The sequence below is a fragment of the Solanum lycopersicum genome, chromosome 6, assembly GCF_036512215.1.
Source record: "Solanum lycopersicum chromosome 6, SLM_r2.1".
Lineage (NCBI taxonomy): Eukaryota > Viridiplantae > Streptophyta > Magnoliopsida > Solanales > Solanaceae > Solanum > Solanum lycopersicum.
The window spans coordinates 42,959,296-42,982,883 of NC_090805.1; the positions used below are offsets into that span (position 1 = coordinate 42,959,296).

The 23,588-nt window shown below is 33.9% G+C and overlaps 3 protein-coding genes across 3 annotated transcripts; all 3 read left to right on the forward strand.

Annotated features, from left to right (window-relative positions):
- Positions 1-3,231: 3,231 nt before the first annotated feature.
- On the forward strand, positions 3,232-5,208 carry LOC101256390 (GDSL esterase/lipase 5-like). Its single transcript, XM_004242196.5, has 5 exons — positions 3,232-3,674; positions 3,762-3,883; positions 3,994-4,218; positions 4,316-4,580; positions 4,661-5,208. The coding sequence occupies exons 1-5, from the start codon at positions 3,428-3,430 to the stop codon at positions 4,900-4,902; spliced, it is 1,101 nt and encodes a 366-aa protein (XP_004242244.2). The 5' UTR covers positions 3,232-3,427; the 3' UTR covers positions 4,903-5,208.
- Positions 5,209-13,336: 8,128 nt separating this feature from the next.
- On the forward strand, positions 13,337-15,597 carry LOC109120520 (GDSL lipase-like). The gene is made up of 5 exons (XM_019214366.3): positions 13,337-13,685; positions 13,765-13,886; positions 13,978-14,191; positions 14,357-14,622; positions 15,149-15,597. The coding sequence occupies exons 1-3, from the start codon at positions 13,436-13,438 to the stop codon at positions 14,092-14,094; spliced, it is 489 nt and encodes a 162-aa protein (XP_019069911.2). The 5' UTR covers positions 13,337-13,435; the 3' UTR covers positions 14,095-14,191; positions 14,357-14,622; positions 15,149-15,597.
- A 4,706-nt stretch (positions 15,598-20,303) lies between these two features.
- On the forward strand, positions 20,304-22,267 carry LOC101257573 (GDSL esterase/lipase 5). The gene is made up of 5 exons (XM_004241799.5): positions 20,304-20,631; positions 20,703-20,824; positions 20,909-21,127; positions 21,251-21,515; positions 21,690-22,267. Exons 1-5 carry the CDS (start codon positions 20,391-20,393, stop codon positions 21,992-21,994), a joined length of 1,152 nt encoding a protein of 383 aa, XP_004241847.1. The 5' UTR covers positions 20,304-20,390; the 3' UTR covers positions 21,995-22,267.
- Positions 22,268-23,588: the final 1,321 nt, after the last annotated feature.

Below are 23,588 nucleotides of genomic sequence, written 5' to 3' on the forward strand. Positions count from 1 at the left end.
TAAATCAAAACCAAATTAATATAATGCAAAAAGGTAATCAATTTAACACTAAGAATGACAATAATATTGAATATTGTTCTTTGATTTTACATTAATTTAAACAATTGAAATACATAATCTAATTTTAATTTTCTTTAATATTTAATCATGTGACTAATACTTATTAAACTTATTTTAGCATGATTTAGTACTTTTAAATTATGATTATGACTTGTTAATTTGCAATATTTGTTTTACGCAATTTCATTATATATATATATCCATTATGGAGTCCGTTCCGCATTGACGATAGTCCTTCATTGCGACTTAAATTGCACGATCAAAATCAAAGTATTTGTCCGTTATGTAAGTCAGCCAGTCGTCATCTTATCTTGAACGAGAATTTCACGTAACTTATGTCTAACTCTAATTTTGCGTTGAAAATATCCATATGTATGGAAAGATCATATATAAATTTCTTCATGTGTTTGGTACTTTAATTTAATACTCTAATGTACAACTCCAATTTATTCTTGAAAAAGTGATGAAAGCAATAATGCTTATTTTTAAGAAAGGAGAGTTAGTACAGTAACAAACTTGGTACGTGAAGAGTCAAAAGTATATAAAATACTAATAAAAACTACTCCGCATTAAACAATGTTATTTATTTGATACTCGTTTACCTGCTTGATCAGAATCTACTAAACAAATATTCCTTCTGTTTCCATTGACAAATTAATTGTCAAAATTTACTTTTTAAAAATTAATTTGATTAAGTTTAAAAGCTAATTAAATTAAGTTGAATCAACTCAATGTTATATTTATATATTCATAACTATATAAAAAAAATACTGCAAGTATAATATTTTAAATGCCAATTTGATAATTATTTTAAAATATTAATTAAAATTAACTTAGCTTAACCCAAAAAAAAATATGACAACTAATTCAATTCAGTACCTCAGTGCTAGTGATTTGTATTAAATCAAATAATAAGCTTGGGACATGTGGCGTCAAATGCTTCGTTCAATTGATTTTCTTATGGAGTGCGCATATCTTTTTCAAAAGAAATTTTTTATGAACATTTTAATTTTTAATTGTTAAAGAGATACGACTATCTTTCTGATGCATAAAAAAAGTAGGAAAATCAAACAAAATATGGAAGGGAAAATGAAAAAGAAAAAAATACTAAAAAGGCTTCCATTGTTTTTTTTTTTTTTTGGACAAAATAAGTACTAAAAACGCCTCATCCTTTTATTTTTTTCGTAATATCTAAAATTGCTCTTTAATTGGATTTCAGTTGATATTTATGTCCTAAAATTAGATGTACACAAATAGACACGTAAATTTATATAAAGTTAAAAAATAGACACATACTTTCTACATAGCGTCATACACGACAATTTGCAGCATTTGTGGCGTCACACGTGTATAATGACACATAGAATGTATATATTGGATTTTATTTGCCATGATTTCTTACCATAAATAAGTTTTCCTTTTAAGAAAAGATTTTGGATTGACTAATCCTTTTTCTGGTAGGAAAATATTTAGAACTCTATAAATAGAAGCATGTTCCTTCTAACTTAATCAGCATTCACAATGTAGTCTTAAAGGCTTTGAGAGTTTTGGTTAGAGAGAGAATTTATGGGTCACAAGCTTGATACATTATCACTTGTGTGAACCTCCTAAGAATTTCGAGTGAATTGGTTTAGGTTGTTTCTCTCTGTATTTTGTACTCTCATATTTATAGTGAATAACTCATCTCCTTTGCGGATGTAGGTCAATTGACTGAACTACGTTAAATCTTTGTGTCTTTTGGTATATTTCTCGTTGTCTTCTTACTCGTAGTCTTTTGAGGTTTGTTTTGCTAGCTTCCGCGTTTACACCTACTTATTTTCGGTCCTAACAAGTGGTATCTGAGCCAGATTCAATGACGGAGTTAGGTTTAGTGGTTCGATAATTGATGATTGAACCAGGTTAGAAAAATGTGTTCATCTTGAAGGGTGTAGTTCTAGCCGCAACCTTTTTTGACAGTAATGAAGAATTTTGTTGGAGAAATTTTTTCAGAGAGGTTTTCTGTGTTGAGACATAAATTTTGCAAAGGAGATTATGGAGAGGAGAAGCAAGTTGTTGAAGATTAAGTCAAGATTAAGTCAAGAAGGTGGACAAATTTATTTTGTTAGAAATTCAGGTCAATGGGGAGAATTGTTGGGTTTTATTTGCCCTAAATTTCTTACCATAAATAGGTTTTCCTTTTAGGAAAAGATTTTATATTGACTAATCCTTTTTCTAGTAGGAAAAAATTTAGGACTCTATAAATAGAGACATGTTCCTTCTAACTTAATCAGCATTCACAATGTAGTCTTAAGGACTTTGAGAGTTTTGGTTAGGGAGAGAATTTATGGGTCACAAGCTTGATACGTTATCACTTGTGTGAACCTCCCATGTATTCCGAGTGAATTAGTTGAGGTTGTTTCTCTTTGTATTTTGTACTCTCATATTTATAGTGGATTGCTCATCTCCTTTGTGGATGTAGGTCCATTGACCGAACCACGTTAAATCTTTGTGTTTTTTTGGTACATTTCTCGTTGTCTTCTTAATCATAGTCTTTTGAGCTTTGCTTTGCTAACTTTCGTGTTTACACCTGCTTATTTACGGTCTTAACAGTATATGTATATTCTTCTTTAATTTTATACCAATTTAAGTTTTTATTTATACACACCAAAAATTGGAGAACATAGATACAAGCTGAAACCAAATTAAATACCAATTTATGTAAAATGTTTTTAATTTTTTTTCTTCATAATGACAAGGAAACTCTCTATCGTTATCTTTCAAGTGGTAAAGTGTATACTTGGCTCTAATCTAATAATCCACAAACAATACAGGAGACATGAAGCACTAGGGTAAACTTCGCTCTAATGTGACTATTGTTTGTCTAGTTTAGAAAATTATGAGATAATTTATCATTTATTCATGATTTACCTCTATTATTAATTATAGTATTTTTTAATATATGAATTACCTAAAACATTAAATTTACAATATATTCAAAATGTGATATTGCAAAACTATTGTTCAATTTATATTTTTTTTATTAAAAATGTTTCAAGTCAAAATTGAACAAATAAAAATAAAGTACATAACTTTACTCCTACATTGAAGAAAGAGATTAGTTCACAACAATAATTGATGAAGATAAAAGGTAAAAAAATTGCTCTTTTGTGGGTCAATTTCTTAATTGTAGGCAAGTAAACATGTTTACCAACTAAATGATTGTCAAACAGCCAAAACTCCTTCAATTCATTGAAAAATAAACTCTCTTCCAATAGAGTTTGATGCAGACACAAGTATTTTTTTAATCATTCTGCACATCACTAGTACTCTATATATACTATGCAAATATAAATCAAAGTAATTGTTCATTCACAATTAACTTACTCTGATGGCTTTGATCTCAAACTTGTGCATCTTTGTTTTGGTAGCACATTTTGCCACCACAGTTGTGTGCCATGAAAGACCTCATCAAGCTGCTCTTTTTGTGTTCGGTGATTCAATTTTTGATCCTGGAAATAATAATTACATCAACACCATTGCTAGCTTCCAAGCAAATTATTTCCCTTATGGAGAATCATTCTTCAAGTACCCTACTGGCAGGAACTCCAACGGACGCCTCATTCCTGATTTTATAGGTAAATTTATTTGTGTTTCGATCATTCTTGTGAAAGAATGTAATAGTGGAAGCTGACCTGAACATAATTATTGGTTGTATTTTGCAGCTGAATATGCTAATTTACCATTTATTCTGCCGTATTTTGAAATTGGGAAGAAGCATTTGGTACATGGAGTAAACTTTGCATCAGGTGGTTCGGGTTGTTTGGCTGAAACCGCTCGTGGCTTTGTAAGTCACAATATTTCCTTTTTAACTTATTCTCTTACTTTTATGTAATTATTGTTTCAATTTGATAGTTAGATCAACTTTTTTATGAAATGTTTGTTTCCATTTGACAGGTTATAGATCTTCAAACTCAGTTGAAATATTTCCAAAATGTGGGAAAACTGTTGCAGAAGAAAGTGGGTGAAACAGAGTCGAAACAGATCCTCTCCAATGCTGTATATATTTTTAGCACTGTCAGTAATGATATGTTTGCCCCTTTATTTGCAAATTCGTCTTTTCCATATTCCGATACAGAATATTTACAGATGATTATGGGCAACTTAACTTCTGTTTTAAAGGTAATATTGATCTTTTCTATTTCTTTTGATTTAATTTACTCGTTGTAGTTTTTATCAAATGAACAAGTTAGGGTAACTATTTGTACTCTGTTTACAGGGAATTTACAAGGAAGGAGGGAGAAAGTTTGTGATGTTTGATTTGGCTCCATTAGGTTGTCTCCCTTTAATGAGAGCTCTCAACCTTCAAATTGGAGTTACAAATGGAAGTTGCATGGAGAAGGCCACAAACTTGGCCAAAATGTTTAATTCAGCTCTCCCAACAATGTTCAAAAAACTAGAGAAGCAGTTGCCTGGATTTAAGTATACAATATTCAACTTCTTCAAAGTAATTGCAGATAGCATTCATAATCCAACAAAATACGGTATCTTCGAACTCAAAATCAAGTACTTTTATGTTTGATTATATATTATGCACCAATGATTTTGTTCTTTTTTTTTTTAGGTTTGAAGATATCAGAGACAGCTTGTTGTGGAACGGGTTCATTTCGAGGGATTCTAAGTTGTGGAGGGAAGAGGCAGGTAAAAGAGTACGAATTATGTAAGAATGTGAAAGATTACTTGTTTTTCGACTCTGTTCATCCCAGTGAGCAGGCCTACCTAAAATACACGGAATTATTATGGAATGGAACTCTAGACGTTGTAGCACCTTACAACCTAAAATCCTTTTTTGAACTTTCAACATAACCTGATGATGGCATTGGTGGAATTCTTTTGTTAAAGCGTACTAAAGGAAAGAATAAATAAAGTGAAACATGATGCTAAAAAGCTTGATCTCTAGTAATTTTTCTGTTCTTGTTGTGTTCAACTTATACTGAGGAGCCGATCTTTAGATTTGATGAGATGACTTCATGTCTTAGTCCTCATGATTGATCAGATTCATGCAATGTAAATTTTCAATTGTATATGTAGTCAGAGAAGGATTTGTAACTGAATGTATGTTTTGTTAGGGAATCATAGTGAGATCAATAAAATTTCCACTGTTGTACTCTAGCTAGGATCCTTTAGAAACAACCTCTTTACCTCTGCAAGGTAGGGGTTAAGGCCGGGTTACACTCGACCCTTCTTTCTCTGTGGTAATCCATTGCACCATTACCCGACCTTAAAAAGATGAATGTGACAATAGATTAGAGATATAGCAAGCATAATCAGTCCTTTTGCAACAGGCATCATCAAATGTCCTTTGCAAAAATCAAAATTCAAAAAATGTTTGCCAATTGATTTTTGAAAACCTAGTTTTGTGTTTTCACAATGCAGTTTCAAAGTAACACCTACGACACTGGTCTGATTAGTTTTTGGTTGTTACCAAAATCGATCTTTCTAGATCAGGAATGAACATAGCTTTGAAACTAATGATGTTCATAAGAATTCGTACTCTGTGGTTGAAAAACACACTTGAAGTTCATCTATGAAACTTGCACATTGATAGTTCAAATATGAAAATTTGCAAAAAGGTGATACATTTTTTCCCACTATTTACTCTTGGATATTAGAAAGCATACTATTAATGTAAACTGAAAATGAATAGTGCTAGTTCATAATATTAGAAAATAATCTTAGGATCCATTTGGGACAAAGGAAGTGTTGAATCCATCCCATTGTTTTAGTCAACTTTAGCTATTTAATTGGTACAAGCAATTGTTAAAAAGGAATAGTAATTGGAGTTGAAAAGAAAAGATTTGGTATTTGGCAAATTGGTAAGATTTGCAACTATTTTTGACTTTGCTATGTTTACATATGTCATTAGTGACATAGGTATGGTTTTATCCTTCTATAAATAGAGAATTCTTGCTCATTTGTAGAATACACCAAGTTAGAGAGAAAAACCATTTTGAGAGCAAAGTGAAGTATTCCATAGACTATATAAGAAAATAGTCTGTGAAGAAAAATAGAGTGTGAGCGATATTTTAGTAAGACGGAAACCAAAAGAGTGTTGTTCCTTTTGAGTGTGTAGTAGTCACATTGAGTGTTGTATTCGTGACTACACAATGTAAAATTCCTTACTATAGTAATATCAGTTGCTCCTCTTGGCCCGTGGTTTTTTCCCTTATTCAGAAGGGTTTCCACGTAAAATTTTTGGCGTCGTCATTTTCCCATTTTATTTCTATTACATTTACCATATATACTTTTGTGCTTGTCCGTGTTTTCCCAACAAACTGGTATCAGAGCCAAGATTTTATCTGAGTATGCTCTGTGGTTGCAGCACAGTCTGAACTTCCACATCAGAAAAGATTTACTTTGATTTGAAATAACTATATTTTTTGGGAAAACAATGAAAGCCAACACAAGTAGAATGGTTACTTTGAATGGTGTTAATTATGCCATTTGGAAGGGGAAAATGGAAGATCTGCTTTATGTCAAGAATTTTTATAAACCAGTATTTACCACTGTAAAGCCTGATAATATAACAGATGAAAAGTGGAATTTGTTGCATAGACAGGTTTGTGGATTCATTAGGCAATGGGTCGACGATAATGTGTTGAACCATATTTCTGGGAAAACACATGCTCGAACCCTATGGGAGCATCTTGAAAGTTTGTATGCTCGAAAGACTGGCAACAACAAAATGTTCTTAATAAAGCAGATGTTGATTTTGAAGTATCATGATGGTTCTCCGATGACAGACCATCTGAATAATTTTCAGGGGATTATGAACCAATTATCTGCTATGGGCATCAAATTTGATGAAGAAATTCAAGGCTTGCTTCTACTTGGTTCCCTACCAGATTCTTGGGAAACATTTAGAACGTCATTGTCAAATTCTGCTCCGGATGGCGTGATCTCTATGGATTCCGCCAAGCGTAGTGTCTTGAACGAAGAGATGAGAAGAAAAACTCAAGGTTCCTCTTCGTCGGATGTCCTGATAACTGGCCCCAGGGGGAGAAATAAAACTCGTGGTTCTCAGCATAGAGAACAAAATAGGAGCAAATCCAAAGGCAGACTTAAGGATATTGAGTGCTATCATTGTGGCATGAAAGGGCACACAAAGAAGTTCTGCAGGAAGTTGAAGAGGGAGAACAAAAACAAAGAGGAAACTAAAGAAGATGGCAATGAAAACTGCCTAGCCACCGTCACCACCGAAGATCTTGTTACCGTTCTTGATGCAAACATGATAAATATTGCTTGTGATGAGTCAAGCTGGGTTGTGGACACTGGTGCCCATCTCATGTGACATCAAGAAAGGATTTTTTCTCTTCCTACACTCCTGGTGATTTTGGAACCTTGAGTATGGGTAATGAGACTGTTTCTAGGGTGGTTGGTATTGGTACAATTTGTTTGGAAACTAGTGTTGGAACTAAACTAGTTTTGAACAATGTGAAACATGCTCCTGATGTTCGTCTGCACCTAATTTCTGTTGGTGTTTTAGATGATGAAGGATATGTTAGTACCAACGGTGATGGAAAATGGAAGCTCATTAAGGGTTTCTTGGTTGTGGCTCGTGGTAACAAACGTCGTGGTCTATACTGGACTACGGACTCTGCTTGTGTTGATATGGTGAATGCGGTTGAGAGCAATAGCTCTTCAACATTATGGCACAAGAGGCTTAGCCACATTAGCGAGAAAGGACTTAATGTTCTAGCCAAGAAGAAATTATTATCAAATTTCCAAAGTGCTAAATTAGAAAATTGTGAGCACTGCTTGGCTGGTAAATAAAATAGAGTTTCCTTTAAGTCCTACCCTCCTTCGAGAAAGACAGAGTTGCTTGAGTTAGTGCACTCTGATTTATGTGGTCCAATGAAGACAAAGACATTGGGTGGTGCACTTTACTTTGTCACTTTCATTGATGATTGCTCGAGAAAACTTTGGGTCTATGTCTTGAAGACTAAAGACCAAGTGTTAGGTGTCTTTAAGCAGTTTCAGGCTTCAGTTGAAAGAGAAACTGGAAAGAAATTGAAATGTATTCGTACTGATAATGGTGGTGAATATTGTGGACCATTTGACGAATACTGCAAGCATCAAGGTATTAGACACCAGAAGACTCCTCCCAAGACTCCTCAGCTTAATGGTTTGGCTGAGAGGATGAACAGGACCTTGATGGAAAGAGTTAGATGTTTGCTTTCTGAAGCAAAGTTGCCGAACTCATTTTGGGGTGAGGCTTTATTGACCGCTGCACATGTTATTAATCTATCTCATGCTGTTGCTTTGCAAAGTGATGTACCAAATAGTGTTTGGTATGGAAAGGATGTATCCTATGACCATTTGAGAGTATTTGGTTGCAAAGCTTTTGTACATGTGCCGAAAGATGAGAGGTCAAAGTTAGATGCTAAGACAAGGCAGTGCATCTTCATTGGATATGGCCTAGATGAATTTGGTTACAGGCTATATGATCCAATTGAAAAGAAACTTGTGAGAAGCCGTGATATTATTTTCATGGAGAATCAAACAATTGAAGATATTGACAAAGCAGAGAAGGTAGAATCTTCAAGTTTTGATGGTATAGTTCATCATGATGAAGTTCCTCACACAAGTGTGCATGATGTTGTTGGGTTTGATAATCATGGTGATGCCCAAAATCATGTATTGAATCAACATGTTGATGTTGATAATAACAATGATATTGTTATTGATAATCCTGTTGCTCATGAAGTTGTGAACGAATTAAATATTCCGTTTCGGAGGTCCACAAGACAGCGGTTTCCTTCCTCCCGTTATTCACCCAATGAGTATGTGTTACTCACTGACTGGGGAGAACCTGAATGTTATGAGGAGGCCATGGAAGATGAGCACAAGAATCAATGGATTGAAGTCATGCAAGATGAGATGAAATTTTTGCATGAGAACCACACTTATGAGTTGGTAAAATTGCCCAAGGGCATGAGAGCTTTGAAGAACAAGTGGGTGTTCAAAGTTAAAGTTGAAGAACACAACTTGAAGCCCAGGTACAAAGCTAGATTAGTTGTTAAGGGATTCGGTCAAAGGAAAGGTATTGACTTTGACGAAATATTTTCTCCTGTTGTGAAAATGTCCTCGATTCGCACAGTTCTAGGTTTGGCTGCTAGTCTTAATTTAGAGATTGAGCAGATGGATGTGAAGACGGCTTTCCTTCACGGTGACCTAGAAGAAGAGATTTATATGGAACAACCTGAGAGCTTCAAAGTAGATGGTAAAGAAAATTTTGTATGCAAACTCAAAAAGAGTCTCTATGGCCTAAAACAAGCTCCTAGACAGTGGTACAAAAAGTTTGAATATGTTATGGGGGAGCAAGGCTATAAGAAGACTTCTTCAGATCATTGCGTATTTGTACAAAAATTTTCTGACAATGATTTTATCATCCTTTTGTTGTATGTGGATGATATGTTGATTGTGGGCAAAAATACTTCTAAGATTGACGAGCTAAAGAAAGAGTTGTGTAAGTCTTTTTCTATGAAAGACTTGGGTCATGCCAAACAAATTTTGGGCATGAGAATTACTCGTCTTAGAGATAAAAGGAAGATTTATTTGTCACGGAGAAGTACATTGAACGTGTACTGGAGCGCTTCAATATGAAGAATGCTAAGCCTGTTAGTATACCTCTTGCTGGTCATATGAAGTTGAGCAAGAAGATGTGTCCTACAGCTAGGGAGGAAAAAGAGAATATGGCCAAAGTTCCATATTCCTCCGTCATCGGAAGTCTAATGTATGCAATGGTGTGCACTAGACCTGATATTGCTCATGCAGTTGGTGTTGTCAGTAAATTTCTCGAAAATCCGGGAAAAGAGCATTAGGAAGCTGTGAAATGGATACTCAGGTATCTTAGAGGAAGCTCAGATGAATGCTTGTGTTTTGGAGAATCAAATCCAATCTTGAAAGGCTATACAGATTCTGATATGGCAGGTGACCTTGATAACAGAAAATCCACTACTGGATATTTGTTTACTTTTTCAGGGGGAGCTATATCATGGCAGTCAAAGTTGCAGAAGTGTGTTGCACTATCTACAACTGAAGCTGAGTATATTGCGGCTACTGAAGCCGGCAAGGAGATGATATGGCTAAAGCGATTTCTTCAAGAGCTTGGTTTGAATCAGATGGAGTATATTGTCTATTGTGACAGTCAGAGTGCAATAGACTTGAGCAAGAACTCCATGTACCATGCAAGAACAAAACACATTGACGTCAGATATCATTGGATTCGTGAGAAAGTGGAGAATGAATCATTTCACGTCAAAAAGATTCACACAAGTGAAAATCCTGCAGATATGCTGACCAAGATGATACCAAAAGACAAGTTCGAGTTATGCAAAGAACTTGTGGGTATGAGCTCTTTCTAAAGAAGTTGAAGATACCTTCTTCTAGTAAATGGGACTAGAGGGGAAGATTTATTGAATCCATCCCATTGTTTTAGTCAACTTTAGCTATTCAATTGGTACAAACAATTGTTAAAAAAGAATAGTAATTGGAGTTGAAAAGAAAAGATTTGGTAGTTGGCAAATTGGTAAGATTTGCAACCATTTTTGACTTTGCTATGTTTACATATGTCATTAGTGACATAGGTATGGTTTTATCCTTCTATAAATAGAGAATTCTTGCTCATTTGTAAAATACACCAAGTTAGAGAGAAAAACCATTTTGAGAGCAAAGTGAAGTATTCCATAGACTATATAAGAAAATAGTCTGTGAAGAAAAATAGAGTGTGAGCGATATTTTAGTAAGACAGAAACCAAAAAAGTGTTGTTCCTTTTGAGTGTGTAGTAGTCACATTGAGTGTTGTATTCGTGACTACACAATGTAAAATTCCTTACTATAGTAATATCAGTTGCTCCTCTTGGCCCGTGGTTTTTTCCCTTATTCAGAAGGGTTTCCACGTAAAATTTTTGGCGTCGTTATTTTCCCATTTTATTTCCATTACATTTATCATATATACTTTTGTGCTTGTCCGTATTTTCCCAACAGGAAGTAACATATATATATATATATATATATATATATATATCGTAACTAGTCATTTGAAAACGTTAGGACCGGTTAGAAAATGAATACTATTTGTTCTTCAAGCACCCTTACTGGCAGGGCCTCCAAATTCCCTCCATTACCACTTCCCTTCATTTGGTCGGGTGCACTTTTAGTTTATGAGTAAAACATAAATATGCCTTTTAACAATATCTCATATCATATTTATAATTTTCAACTTTGAGTATTCACAAGTTGACGCTTAAATTTGTATAATTTTGAACAAAAAGACACATGTGTCTTACGTGAATTCTACATGGTAATTTGTGTTCCACGTGGTGTCATATATATATTATGCCACATACGACTAATGTATGTACTTGTTCAATTTTTTATAAATTTAAGTGTTCACTTGTGCACTGTCAAAATTGAAGGATATAAGTGTAAAATCAATCCAAATTAAAAGATATATTTATATATTATACCTTTAGTTTATTAGTTTATTTTGGAAACACAATAATTCCTATTTTAAGAAAAGGAGAGTTAGTAAAGAGTATTAAACTAACAAACTTGGTCAGTGAAGAGTCCAAAGTTCACAAGTACTATATAAAACTACTCCACGTTAAGCAATCTTATTTATTAATACTCATTTACATATTAATCAAAATTATTTATCTTGTCCGCTTTTTGAGAGTTGATACTTGATTCGATTAATTTTTAAAGCTAAATTAAATTAGAATAAATTAATATTATATAATTAAATATATATTCAAAAATTATAAACAAAAATACAATAAATCAACCTTTTCCTCATTCAAATTTGATGAAACATTTTATTTTTTCTTTAATCAAAATTAACATAGTTTACCGTAATGGGTCAAATATACTCTTATATTATAGGAAATAGTTTAAATATATCTTTAGTTATACTTTTGAGCTAAATATACTCTTTCTGTTATACTTTCGGGCTAAATATACACATGAACAACTAAGTTACAAGAACAATTCAATTTAAAATAAATCAAAATTGAGATATAACCCCACCCCCAAATAATTTAATCCGACCTAATCTATAACATTAACCCAACAAATTTATCTTTCAAATAAGGAAACTTAATGTCTAATTGAATTCTCTTCCGCAACCAAAGAGAAGTGTAGCCAAAGAGGTTTGCGAACCGGAGTTATTTCTTTAAAAAAAATGAAGCTATTTTGGAATGATAATGACTGGAAATACAAAAATAGGAGAAAACTGAAGATTTGTGGAACAATGAAGCAGCTAGATTCAAACTTCACTAGCAACAAGAATCTTGTACTACCGTGCTTGACGAGAAGGCATTGTGAATAATATGTTAGTGCTAGTAGAATCCTTGATCTTCCGGGCGAATTTCAGAGTTCTAGATTTTGAACTTAATCCAAAAAAAAGTCTCATTTATTTTGAGATATCCAATATAACAGGGAAAAATTACCATGAGTTGCGCTTGATTATCATTGTTTGGTTCAATTGATTCCTGTCTAGGGAATATGCCTTGCAAAAAGTTTTTTATTGTGAACATGTTCTTATTTTATTTTTTAAGAGACACGAATATCTCCGATACATAAAATAAAGGAGGGAAAGGAAATAAAAATTCATAGGGAAGGTGGAAAGAAACTTGGCAATAAATAAGTACTAAAAACACTATCCCATGTGATGAGTTCGATCTATGAAGAAAATTTCAAACATTACAACCTGATTCATATTTGTGAGATCCTTTGTTCAACCAACTCAATATTATTATAAGGAAAAAAACGGCTTCCCTTGTTAGTTGCTAAATATATAAATAAATTGGCTTTCCTCAACTCTTACTGATAATTCTTTAATTGAACGGAAAAAGTTTAATCATAGTAATTTTTGAGTTAAGGAATGAACCGTCAAATAATATAGTTTATTATCAGCAATAAATTGTGTTTTTTCTTTGTACTGAGAGTGATGAGAATTTAACTTCGTTAATGTTGTGCGGAATTTGAGATAATACGAGAAAATATAAACGCGAAAAACAAAATAACAGATTTACGTGGTTCACCAATAAATTGGCTACGTCCACGGGAAGAGAGGGAGCAGTTTTATTATGGAGAGGGTCTGATTCAAGGCATTCAACAGTTAATATTCAGAGTTGCACATTCCTTTATCTTGTATCAATAAAATAAATAAAAGATTAAGCGATAATAATATGCTTGTCACTATTATATTTAGCATTAAAATATACCCTATATATTTCAAAGTAGTGGATGCAGCAGACACAGTATTTTTTTAATCAAACTGCGCATCAGGAGTACTATATATATAATTATATTAAACCAAACATATAATACTGTAATGGCTTTGATCTCAAGATTGTGTATCTTTGTTTTGGTTGCACATTTTGCCACACCAGTTGTGTGCCATGAAAGACATCATCAAGCTGCCCTTTTCGTGTTTGGTGATTCAATTTTTGATCCTGGAAATAATAAGTACATCAACCCGAATACTAATCCCCAAGGAAGTAATAATTTCCCTTATGGAGAATCATTCTTCAAATACCCTACTGGCAGGGCCTCCGATGGACGTCTCGTTCCTGATTTTATTGGTAAATTTGTTCGCGTTGAAGTATTTAATTGTTGGAGGTAGTGAATGTCAGGCAACTGATTTTGATTTTGATTTTGCAGCTGAATATGCTAATTTGCCATTTATTCCGCCATATTTTGAAATTGGGAAGGAACATTTCATTCATGGGGTGAATTTTGCATCAGCCGGTTCTGGTTGTTTAGCTGAAACCAATCGTGGCTCTGTAAGTCACAATATAGTAATTCTTGTTTGAATTTGATAGTTAGATGGATCGATTGATCAATATTAATTAAATGTTTGTTTTCATTTGACAGGTTATAGATCTTAAAACTCAGTTGAAATTATTCCAAAACGTAACACAACTGTTGAAGAAGAAAATGGGTGAAACAGATCCTCTCCAACGCTGTATATATTTTCAGCCCTGCCAATAATGATTTCCTTTTCCCTTTCTTAGCAAATTTGACTTCTCCATATTCCGATACAGAATATCAACAGATGGTTATGGGAAATTTGACTTCTGTTTTGAAGGTAATTAATATTTGATCTTTTCGATTTAATTTATTTACGAGTGAGTAGTAGTTTTTATCTATTCAAGAAACAAATCAGATATTGTTACTTGCATGTTCTACGTGAAGTTAGTCCTAGGCGTGTCAAATGGACAGATTAGACTAATCCGTTGTACTTTGTTTACAGGGAATTTACAAGGAAGGAGGGAGAAAGTTTGTGATGTTTAATGTGGCTCCATTAGGATGTGTTCCTTCTATGAGGGCTCTCAACCTTCAAAAAGGAGTTACGAATGGGAGTTGTATGGAGGAAGCAACAAACAAAGCGAAGACGTTTAATTCAGCTCTCCCAAGAATGTTTAAAAAAACTAGAGAAGCAATTGCCTGGATTTAAGTATACAATATTCAACTTCTTCAAAGTATTTGCAGATAGCATTAATAATCCAACAAAATATGGTATCTTCTATCTCATTGAATTCAAAATCAAGTATCTTTATGTTCGATTATATATTGTGCAGTGTTGATTTATGTAAGAATAGCTGTTTTACCAAGAGTATACTAATGTACAATAAGTATCAACAGGAATTGGTAGTAAGTAATCTTTTATCTTTAACCAAATTTCTCGGCTCGAGAAATGGTATGAAATCGCGTTTGTTAAGGAGCGTATGTAGGACTTCCTGGTTCAAATCCGGATTTAGTCTCCCCATGAGAAACCTTCAATAAAGTAAAAGAAAAAATAGGAATTGATCATAGAAAGATGAAGCATAAATCATATGTAGGTTTATTTTTTTTCTCTATTCACAGTACAAACTCTGTAGCAGAAATTTGATGGCTCTGCTAACAAAGTAGAATGTTGATGCAATAATCATAACAAAATGAAATCACACAAACCATATTAGAGATGAATAAAGTCAAATGTTTGATTGTTATATAAAAAATGTTCATTTTAATTTACTTAAAAGTTTTGTTCTGTTTTATTTAGGTTTTAAGATATCAGACACGGCTTGTTGTGGAACGGGTCCATTTCGAGGGATTCTTAGTTGTGGAGGGACAATGCAGGTAAAAAAGTACGAGCTATGTAAAAATGTGAAAGAGTACTTGTTTTTCGACTCTTTTCATCCCACTGAGCTGGCCTATAAACAATACGCAAAATTACTATGGAATGGAACTCCAGACATGGTAGCACCTTACAAGCTAAAATCCTTTTTTAAACTGTCAACATAACCTGATGGTGGAATTCTTCTGTTAATGCTTACTATATAAGGAAGAGAAAAGTAATTGGTCATGTTGATGACAAGGAGCTTTTATCTTTACTGTTATTTCTGATCTTGTGTTTGATTTCTTTAGATTTGATGAGATGACTTTGTTGTGACGGAAAAGATAGAAATCGAAAATCTAACAATAAAGAACACCAAGTTTAACGTGGAAAAACCATTCAAACCGAAGGTAAACACCACGGGATCGACAAGATCCGAATGCTTCACTATAACAATAAGAGGGTTACAAATATTCTTCTAATGGCTACACAACAAGTGCCAAAAGAGAACAAACAATAGCTACACCAACAAAAGATAAATAGAAAGAAACACCACCCAAACTCAGCTTCTGTTCGGGACCTAAAACAGGATCTTGCTGACCTCCGAATCCGATCTCCACCGTTCAAATCAACCACCAAGATGTCAGGGACACTCAGTCCAAATTTCAGCCCGATCCAAACGGTTAGTTAATCGGAAAACACGATCTGAATGTGACTGGTCGGAGAAAAGACTACAACAAAAGAACCATTTTCTTTCTCTCTTTTTCTCTTGTTGAAAACTCTCTTAAAAATCTCTCTTATGTTCTAATGTCTTTCAAATATAATACCAGTGAGCAATTAATTATTCTCTCAGAACCATCCTCTATTTATAGAGTTGTGCTTTTCCTTATAAAGCCAAAACCAACTACAAATAGGATTACTATTCCACCTTTTCCTAATAGAATTAGAAACCAAATAAAGAAAATAATTCCAATCCTTTTCCAAGTAGGATTAGGCCATGGGCCTTTGGCTGGAACATGGACAATAGCCCAACAAACTCCCCCTCCAGCCAAGGGGCCAAATGAACTTCAAGTAGAGGATCTCTTGGTAGGCTTCATGCTTGCCGCACTTCTACAAAACTCATGCTTATCTACGATCACCACTTTCGTAAGCATATCTGAAGGATTGTCATCAGTGTATATCTTCTCAACCTCAAATAATTTCTCTTCTAGGGCCATTCTAATCCAATGATATTTTCTACTAATATGCTTGGACTTAGAATGAAAGGTACAGTGCTTGGTGAGATAAATAGACTTTGATTATCACAAAATAAGACAAATCTTGATTGTTCAAAATCAAGATCTTTGATAAACTCCTTCAACCAAAGCAATTCCTTGGCACCTTCAGTAATGGCAATATATTCGGCTTCTGTGGTAGATAGAGCTATGCACTTCTGAAGTCTTGATTGCCAAGAAATAGCTCCCCCTCCAAAAGTGATCAAATAGCCAGAAGTAGATTTTGAATTGTCAAGATTTCCTCCCAAATCAGAGTCTGTGTAGCATACTAGTTCAGACTTGCCACTACCAAAGCACAATTCCATATCTGACGTACCCTTCAAATATCGTAGTATCCATTTCACTGCACCCCAATGTTCTTTTCCAGGATTGGAAAGAAATCTGCTAACGGTACCAGCAGCATGTGCAATATCTGGTCTAGTGTAAATCATAGCATACATCAAACTACCAACCGCGGAAGAATATGGAATACTCGACATCTCATTTTTCTCTTCATTAGTCGATGGACTTTGAGTCGTACTCAACTTAAAGTGTTTAGCAAGAGGTATACTAACCACTTTTGTCTCTGTAATGTTGAACCTCTTGAGTACTTTCTCAATATACTCCTTTTGGGATAGAGATAACTTCTTCTTGTGTCTATCTCGATAGATTTGTATGCCTAAGATCTTCTTTGCAGGCCCCAAGTCCTTCATCGCAAACGAATTGCTTAACTCTTTCTTGAGGATTGCAATTCTAGATTTATTTTTTCCAACAATCAGCATATCATCCACATAAAGTAGTAAGATAATAAAATCATCATCAGAGAACTTCTAAAAGAATACACAATGATCTGAAGAAGTTTTCTTGTATTCCTGATTTTCAATGACAGATTCAAACTTTAAGTACCATCGCCTTGGAGCTTGTTTCAAGCCATACAAACTCTTTCTCAATTTGCAAACATGGTTTTCTTCTTTCCCATTAACTACAAAACCTTCAGGTTGCTCCATGTAGATCTCCTATTCTAAATCACCATGAAGAAAGGCAGTCTTGACATCCATCTGCTCAACCTCTAAATCTAGAATTGCGTCTAAGGCTAGAACCATACGAATGGAGGACATTTTCACAACAGGAGAGAAAATTTCGTCAAAGTCAATCCCCTTTCTTTGACCAAAACCTTTGACGACTAACCTAGCCTTGTATCTAGGTGCAAATGTATGTTGATCTTGCTTTAATCTAAATATCCATTTATTTGTTAAAGCTTTCTTACCTTTCGGTAACTCCACTAGCTCATATGCGCCATTCTCGTGAAGTGACTTCATCTCATCTTCCATGGCTTCTACCCACCTATCTCTATGAGTATCTAGCATGACTTTATCATAACCTTCAGGTTCTCCCATGTCAGTCAAGAGGATATACTCATTAGGAGAATAACACGTTGAGCTTCGCTTCTCTCTAGTAGATCTTCTACAAGAGGTTTCTGGAGCATCCGAAGCGGTCATCCCAACATGAGTTGGTTGATTATCAACCACAACATCATCAATAGGAACAAATACATGTTCTACCTCTCATCATTGTCTTGATTATTACCTTGGGTTCCCTCATGTGCAAAAGATGCATCAATAGTAGAAATTGGGTCAACATCAACTAAGCTCTCATCAGTATGAGAATCTAGTTTCTCAGTCTTGTCAATATCTTCAATAGTTTGATCTTCAAAGAAGACAACATCACGACTCTAATGAGTTTCTTATCAATTGGATCATAAAAGTGATATCCAAACACATCTTGACCATAACCAATGAAGATACATTGCTTAGTTTTAACATCCAATTTTGACCTCTCATCTTTTGGAACATGGACACAAGCTTTACACCCAAACACTTTTAAGTGATCATTAGAAACATCCTTATCAAACTAAACTCTGTTTGGAACATCACCATCCAAGGCAACAACAGGAGACAAATTGATAACATAAGCAACAGTATTAAGTGCTTCAGCTCAAAAAGAATTTGGAATTTTAGCCTCTGAAAGCACACATCTAACTCTCTCAACTAAAGTTCTGTTCATCCTCTCTGTCAAACCATTTAATTGAAGAGTCTTTGGAGGAGTCTTCTGATGACGTATTCCTTGCGCTTTGCAGTAGTTATCAAAGGGACCAATATACTCACCACCATTATCAGTGCGAATACATTTTAATTTCTTTCCCGTTTGTCTCTCAGATGAGGCTTGAAACTGTTTAAACACATCAAGCACTTGATCTTTGGATTTTAAAGGATATACCCAAATCTTGTGAGAATGATCATCAATAAAAGTAGCAAAGTAAAGTGCACCACCTTTTGACTCCACTTTGAAAGGACCACACAAATCTGGGTGTACTAGCTCCAATAGCTCAGACTTTCTTGAAGGAGGATGACTGTGAAAAGAAACTCTTTTCTGTTTCCCTGCTAATCAAGGAACACATCTTTTCACCTTTGTTTGTTTCATAACAGCAAGCAAATTCTTCTTAGCCAAACAGGTGATCCCCCTCTCGCTCATATGACTAAGTCTCTTGTGCCACAGTTCTGATAAAGTCTCGCTCTCCACCAAATTTATAGAGTCACCAAGAATCGATCTTTGTATCACGTATAAATTTGAATGTTTTCTTCCTCGAGCTAAAATTAGTGAGCCTTTGGTGAGCTTCCATTGGCCATTGCACAAGTCATTATGATAGCCATCATCATCTAGTTGTCCTACAGAGATCAAATTTAAGGGAATGTCTGGAGCATGCTTGACATTCCTTTTTTCGACTCTTCTCATCCCTCTGAGAAGGCCTACCAAAAATACACAAAATTATTATGGAATGGAACTCCAGACGTCGTTGCACCATACAACCTAAAATCCTTTTTTAAACTTTCAACATAACATGATGAAGTGAATTATATACGTATATTGGTTAGATAATTGTATATTATACATATACATTTGTATATATGGCAAGTGAGATTGGGAGAGGGAGGAGAGAGGCGAACGAGAGAGGCCAGAGAGTGGGAGAGAGGTAAATTGTATATGTATATAGGTTTAAAAATTGTATATTGTACATATGTATTTGTATATCTTGGCGAATTATACATATACAAATATGACTAATTATAAGAACTCGAAGTCAGCCCAAGTAACTAATGTATAATGTTAGTCGCGAATGGTAATTATAGCAAATTATAGATATGATAAGCAATTAAATAGTATAAATTTGCTTAGCCGCGTAATTTTCAATTTTCAAAAAGGTTAGCTGGTGAAGAATACAAGTGAACTCACAAATTGAAGAATCAAAAGTGAATTACTCCGAATTTAACGTATGTTGTTTTTTTAAGCAAAAAAAAAGTGATTTATTTGATACTGTCCCAACGTCTGCCAGATCAAAATCTATTAAACAAATACTTGTTTGGTCACAAGTTAGTAGTAGTCATGTTGCACTTTGTTATATTTAATTTGACTTGCTTTTTAAGCTAAACTGAATAAAATCAAATCAATATTTTAATATTTTCAAAAATTGTAGGAAGAAAATACTAGTTATAATATTTCTCATGTCAATTTGATGAAATATTCTAAAATATTGATCAATTACAATAGTTTAATTGTTTAAAAAAATAGAACAACTAATTCTTAAAAAAAGAAAGGGAAAATGCACAAATATCCTCACAATCTATGCCTGAAATTTCAGAACACATAGGTCGAAAAGTGGTAGAAAATTATGAGATTTTGGTCATAGATTGAGGAGGTAGTTGTTCATTATCCCAAAAAGTAACAAAACAAACTTAGTCTTCACATCGAGTCGATAGTGGATGCAGACACGTTTTTTTTTTAATAAAAAAAAATCATTCTGCAGATCTTTAGTACTGTATAAACATATTTTCAATTCTATATATTATGCAAATATAAACCAAACTTGTAATAATCTAATGGCTTTGATCTCAAGTTTGTGCATCTTTGTTTTGGTTACACACTTTGCCACACCAATTGTGTGCCATGAAAGAGCTGCCCTTTTTGTGTTCGGTGATTCGGTTTTCGATTCTGGAAATAATAAGTACATCAACGCCACTGCTGACTTGCAGGGAAGTAATTACTTTCCTTATGGAGAATCATTCTTTAAGCATCCTACTGGCAGGGTGTCTAATGGACGCCTTATTCCTGATTTTATCGGTAAATTTATTTGCTTTTCTTTGAAAATTAATCAAACTTATATGCAATTTGACTCAAACATAATTTTGCAGCTGAATATGCTAATTTGCCATTTATTCCGCCCTACTTTGAAATTGGGAAGAAACAATTGATTCATGGGGTAAACTTTGCATCAGCCGGTTCTGGTTGTTTGGCGGAAACTAGTGGTGCCATTGTAAGCGACAATATATGTATGTGTATATATATACATATATGTCCTTTATTGTTTGAATTTTAAATGTTGGTTTCCATTTGACAGGTTCTAAAAACTCAGTTGAAGAATTTTGAAAATGTGATACAACTGTTGAAGAGGAAAATGGGGAAAACAGAGTCCCATAAAATCCTGGCAAATGCAGTATATATTTTTAGCACTGGTAGCAATGACATGTTTGCCTCTTTAGTACCAAATTCGACTTTTCCATATTCCGATAGGGAATATCTACAGATGATTATGGGCAACTTGACTTCTGTTTTAAAGGTACTCTAATATTGATCTTTTCTATTGATGTTATAGACGGGTTTGATGGTATTGCAAGATAATATTTTGACAAAATTGAATTAATAAATGGACAAGTGACGTTTAAATGAATGAATGCAACAGGGAGTTTATAAAGGAGGAGGGAGAAAGTTTGTGATGCTTAATTTGGGTCCATTAGGTTGTCTCCCTTCTACTAGGGTTCTCAACCTTCGAATTGGGGTTAAAAATGGAAGTTGCTTGGAGGAGGCCACAAACAAGGCGAAAATGTTTAATTCAGCTCTTCCAAAAATGCTCAAACAACTAGAGAAGCAATTGCCTGGATTTAAGTATACAATATTCAACTTCTTCAAAGTATTTGCAGATAGCATTCATAATCCAACAAAATACGGTATCTTCTATCTCTTCATCAAGTATTTTCATATTCATTCAAATTCTGTAGCAAAAAGTCCGCTAACAGACGATGCAATGTTCATAACAAAATGAAACTATATATGTAGAGAAAACGCGTTAATGTGTTTAGTTGCTGTATACACAATGTTTCAATTTATTTTGTTTTGTTTAGGTTTTAAGATATCAGAGACGGCTTGTTGTGGAACTGGTCCGTTTCGAGGGATTCTTAGTTGTGGAGGGAAGAGGCAGGTAAAAGAGTATGAGTTATGTAAGAATGTGAAAGACTACTTGTTTTTCGACTCTGTTCATCCCAGTGAACTGGCCTACCAACAATACGCTGCATTACTGTGGAATGGAACTACAGATGTCGTAGCACCTCACAACCTAAAATCCTTTTTTGAAAGTTCGAACTCCAGATGTCCTAGCAGCTTACAATTCCTACTATATATGAAGAATAAACAACAATGTGAAATATGATGTTAAGGAGCTTCATCTCTAGTAATTTTTGTATTTGTGTAATCACATATTTTGGCTGTACGCTCTTGTGCTTAAAAAAATCTAGAACTTCTTGACTGCCATGTGTAGTAGATCATTGCTCCCCATACTGATGCTACTATCCCTTTTTGGAACTGCTTCCACCTACTTTTCTTAATCCATTTAAGTGTGTTATACACTCTGTTGCATTGTATTGCTATCTCTAGACAGCTACTCAATTTGCTTCTAACTTCAGCTATCCAACGACTTTCAGCATTTGTGTTTCTTCTTGATCCTCCTCACATAAGCAACACTGGTTGAAGAGAATTTTAAGGGTTGAGCTCTAGATAATTTGAATTGAGTTCAATCTCAACCTATTCAAGCATAACCTATTTGAAGACAATCCTCAATCGAGTCCAATTCAATATCCAATTTCAACCAGTTTTAAAACTTTTTATTGTGATATGTTTCTATATTAAAGGTATAAATTATTATCTATTAAGCATCTTTTAGCGTTTATCTATCCATTTTTTACTTTTTTTAAAAAAAATAATTTTGAGCTAAAATTCAAATTGTGATTATAAAAGTTTAATATCAATATGTTAAATTATTAAGATCAATCGGGTCAAATTGCGCGTGTTAAGACCCAACCAGTTTTTAAGCCCATTTGAGCCCAAAGTAAACTTGGGCGGGTCAAGACCAACCCGACTTCTATCTCAACCCATTTTAATGTTTTCAATTTCAGCCCAACCCGCCCATTTGACACCGCTACATACCACAGCTCTGGCAATAAATTAATTTATGGTTCTTGAATCATAACATATATTATGTAGAGAAAACACAGAGTAAAATGTTCAATTTTTATATGAAGAATGTTTCCTTAGTCTTAATTTACTTATGATTTATTTTTCATCTTCTCGTGGGACGGGTCCATTTCGCGGGATTCTTAGTTGTGGTCAAGTAAAAGTGTAGAAGTCATGTAACAATGTGAAAGATTACTTGTTTTTCGACTCTCTGTTCATCCCCCAGAAATACGTCGAATTACTCTCCAAATGTTCTAGCACCTCACAATTGCTAATATACGAAGAGTTAGAGTCGTCAATATGGGCTAGCCCGTTGGTCTAGTCTGGCCTAACCCGGGATTTAATAGGGTTGAGATAAGATTTTTGAAGTCCATTTAAAAAAAAAAAATTCAGCCCGATCGAATAAACTTGCTAATTTGTGAGGCTTGAGATATATAGATATGAACAGCCGCGGGCCAATAAAATTAATAAAATAATATAATATAATAATAAAATTTAAAATTAAAGAGAGTCCAAACTCAAAACAATTAGTTAATAAATTCTATTAGATATTTATACTTTTAACGAAAAAAGAAACTTAATAAATATTTTAAAGATAATTTTATTTGTGAATTTAATTAATACGTAGTAACATTAGCATCATCTAATATTATTTTATCGATATTGATGATAATATTTCTAAATTATCATTTATAATTTAATTTAAAAAAGTGAGCTCGCCCGACAAGCGTGCAACCCACGTAAAAGTTATTTAAAGTAGAATCTTCCATGATGCACTTGACAAATGAATGATG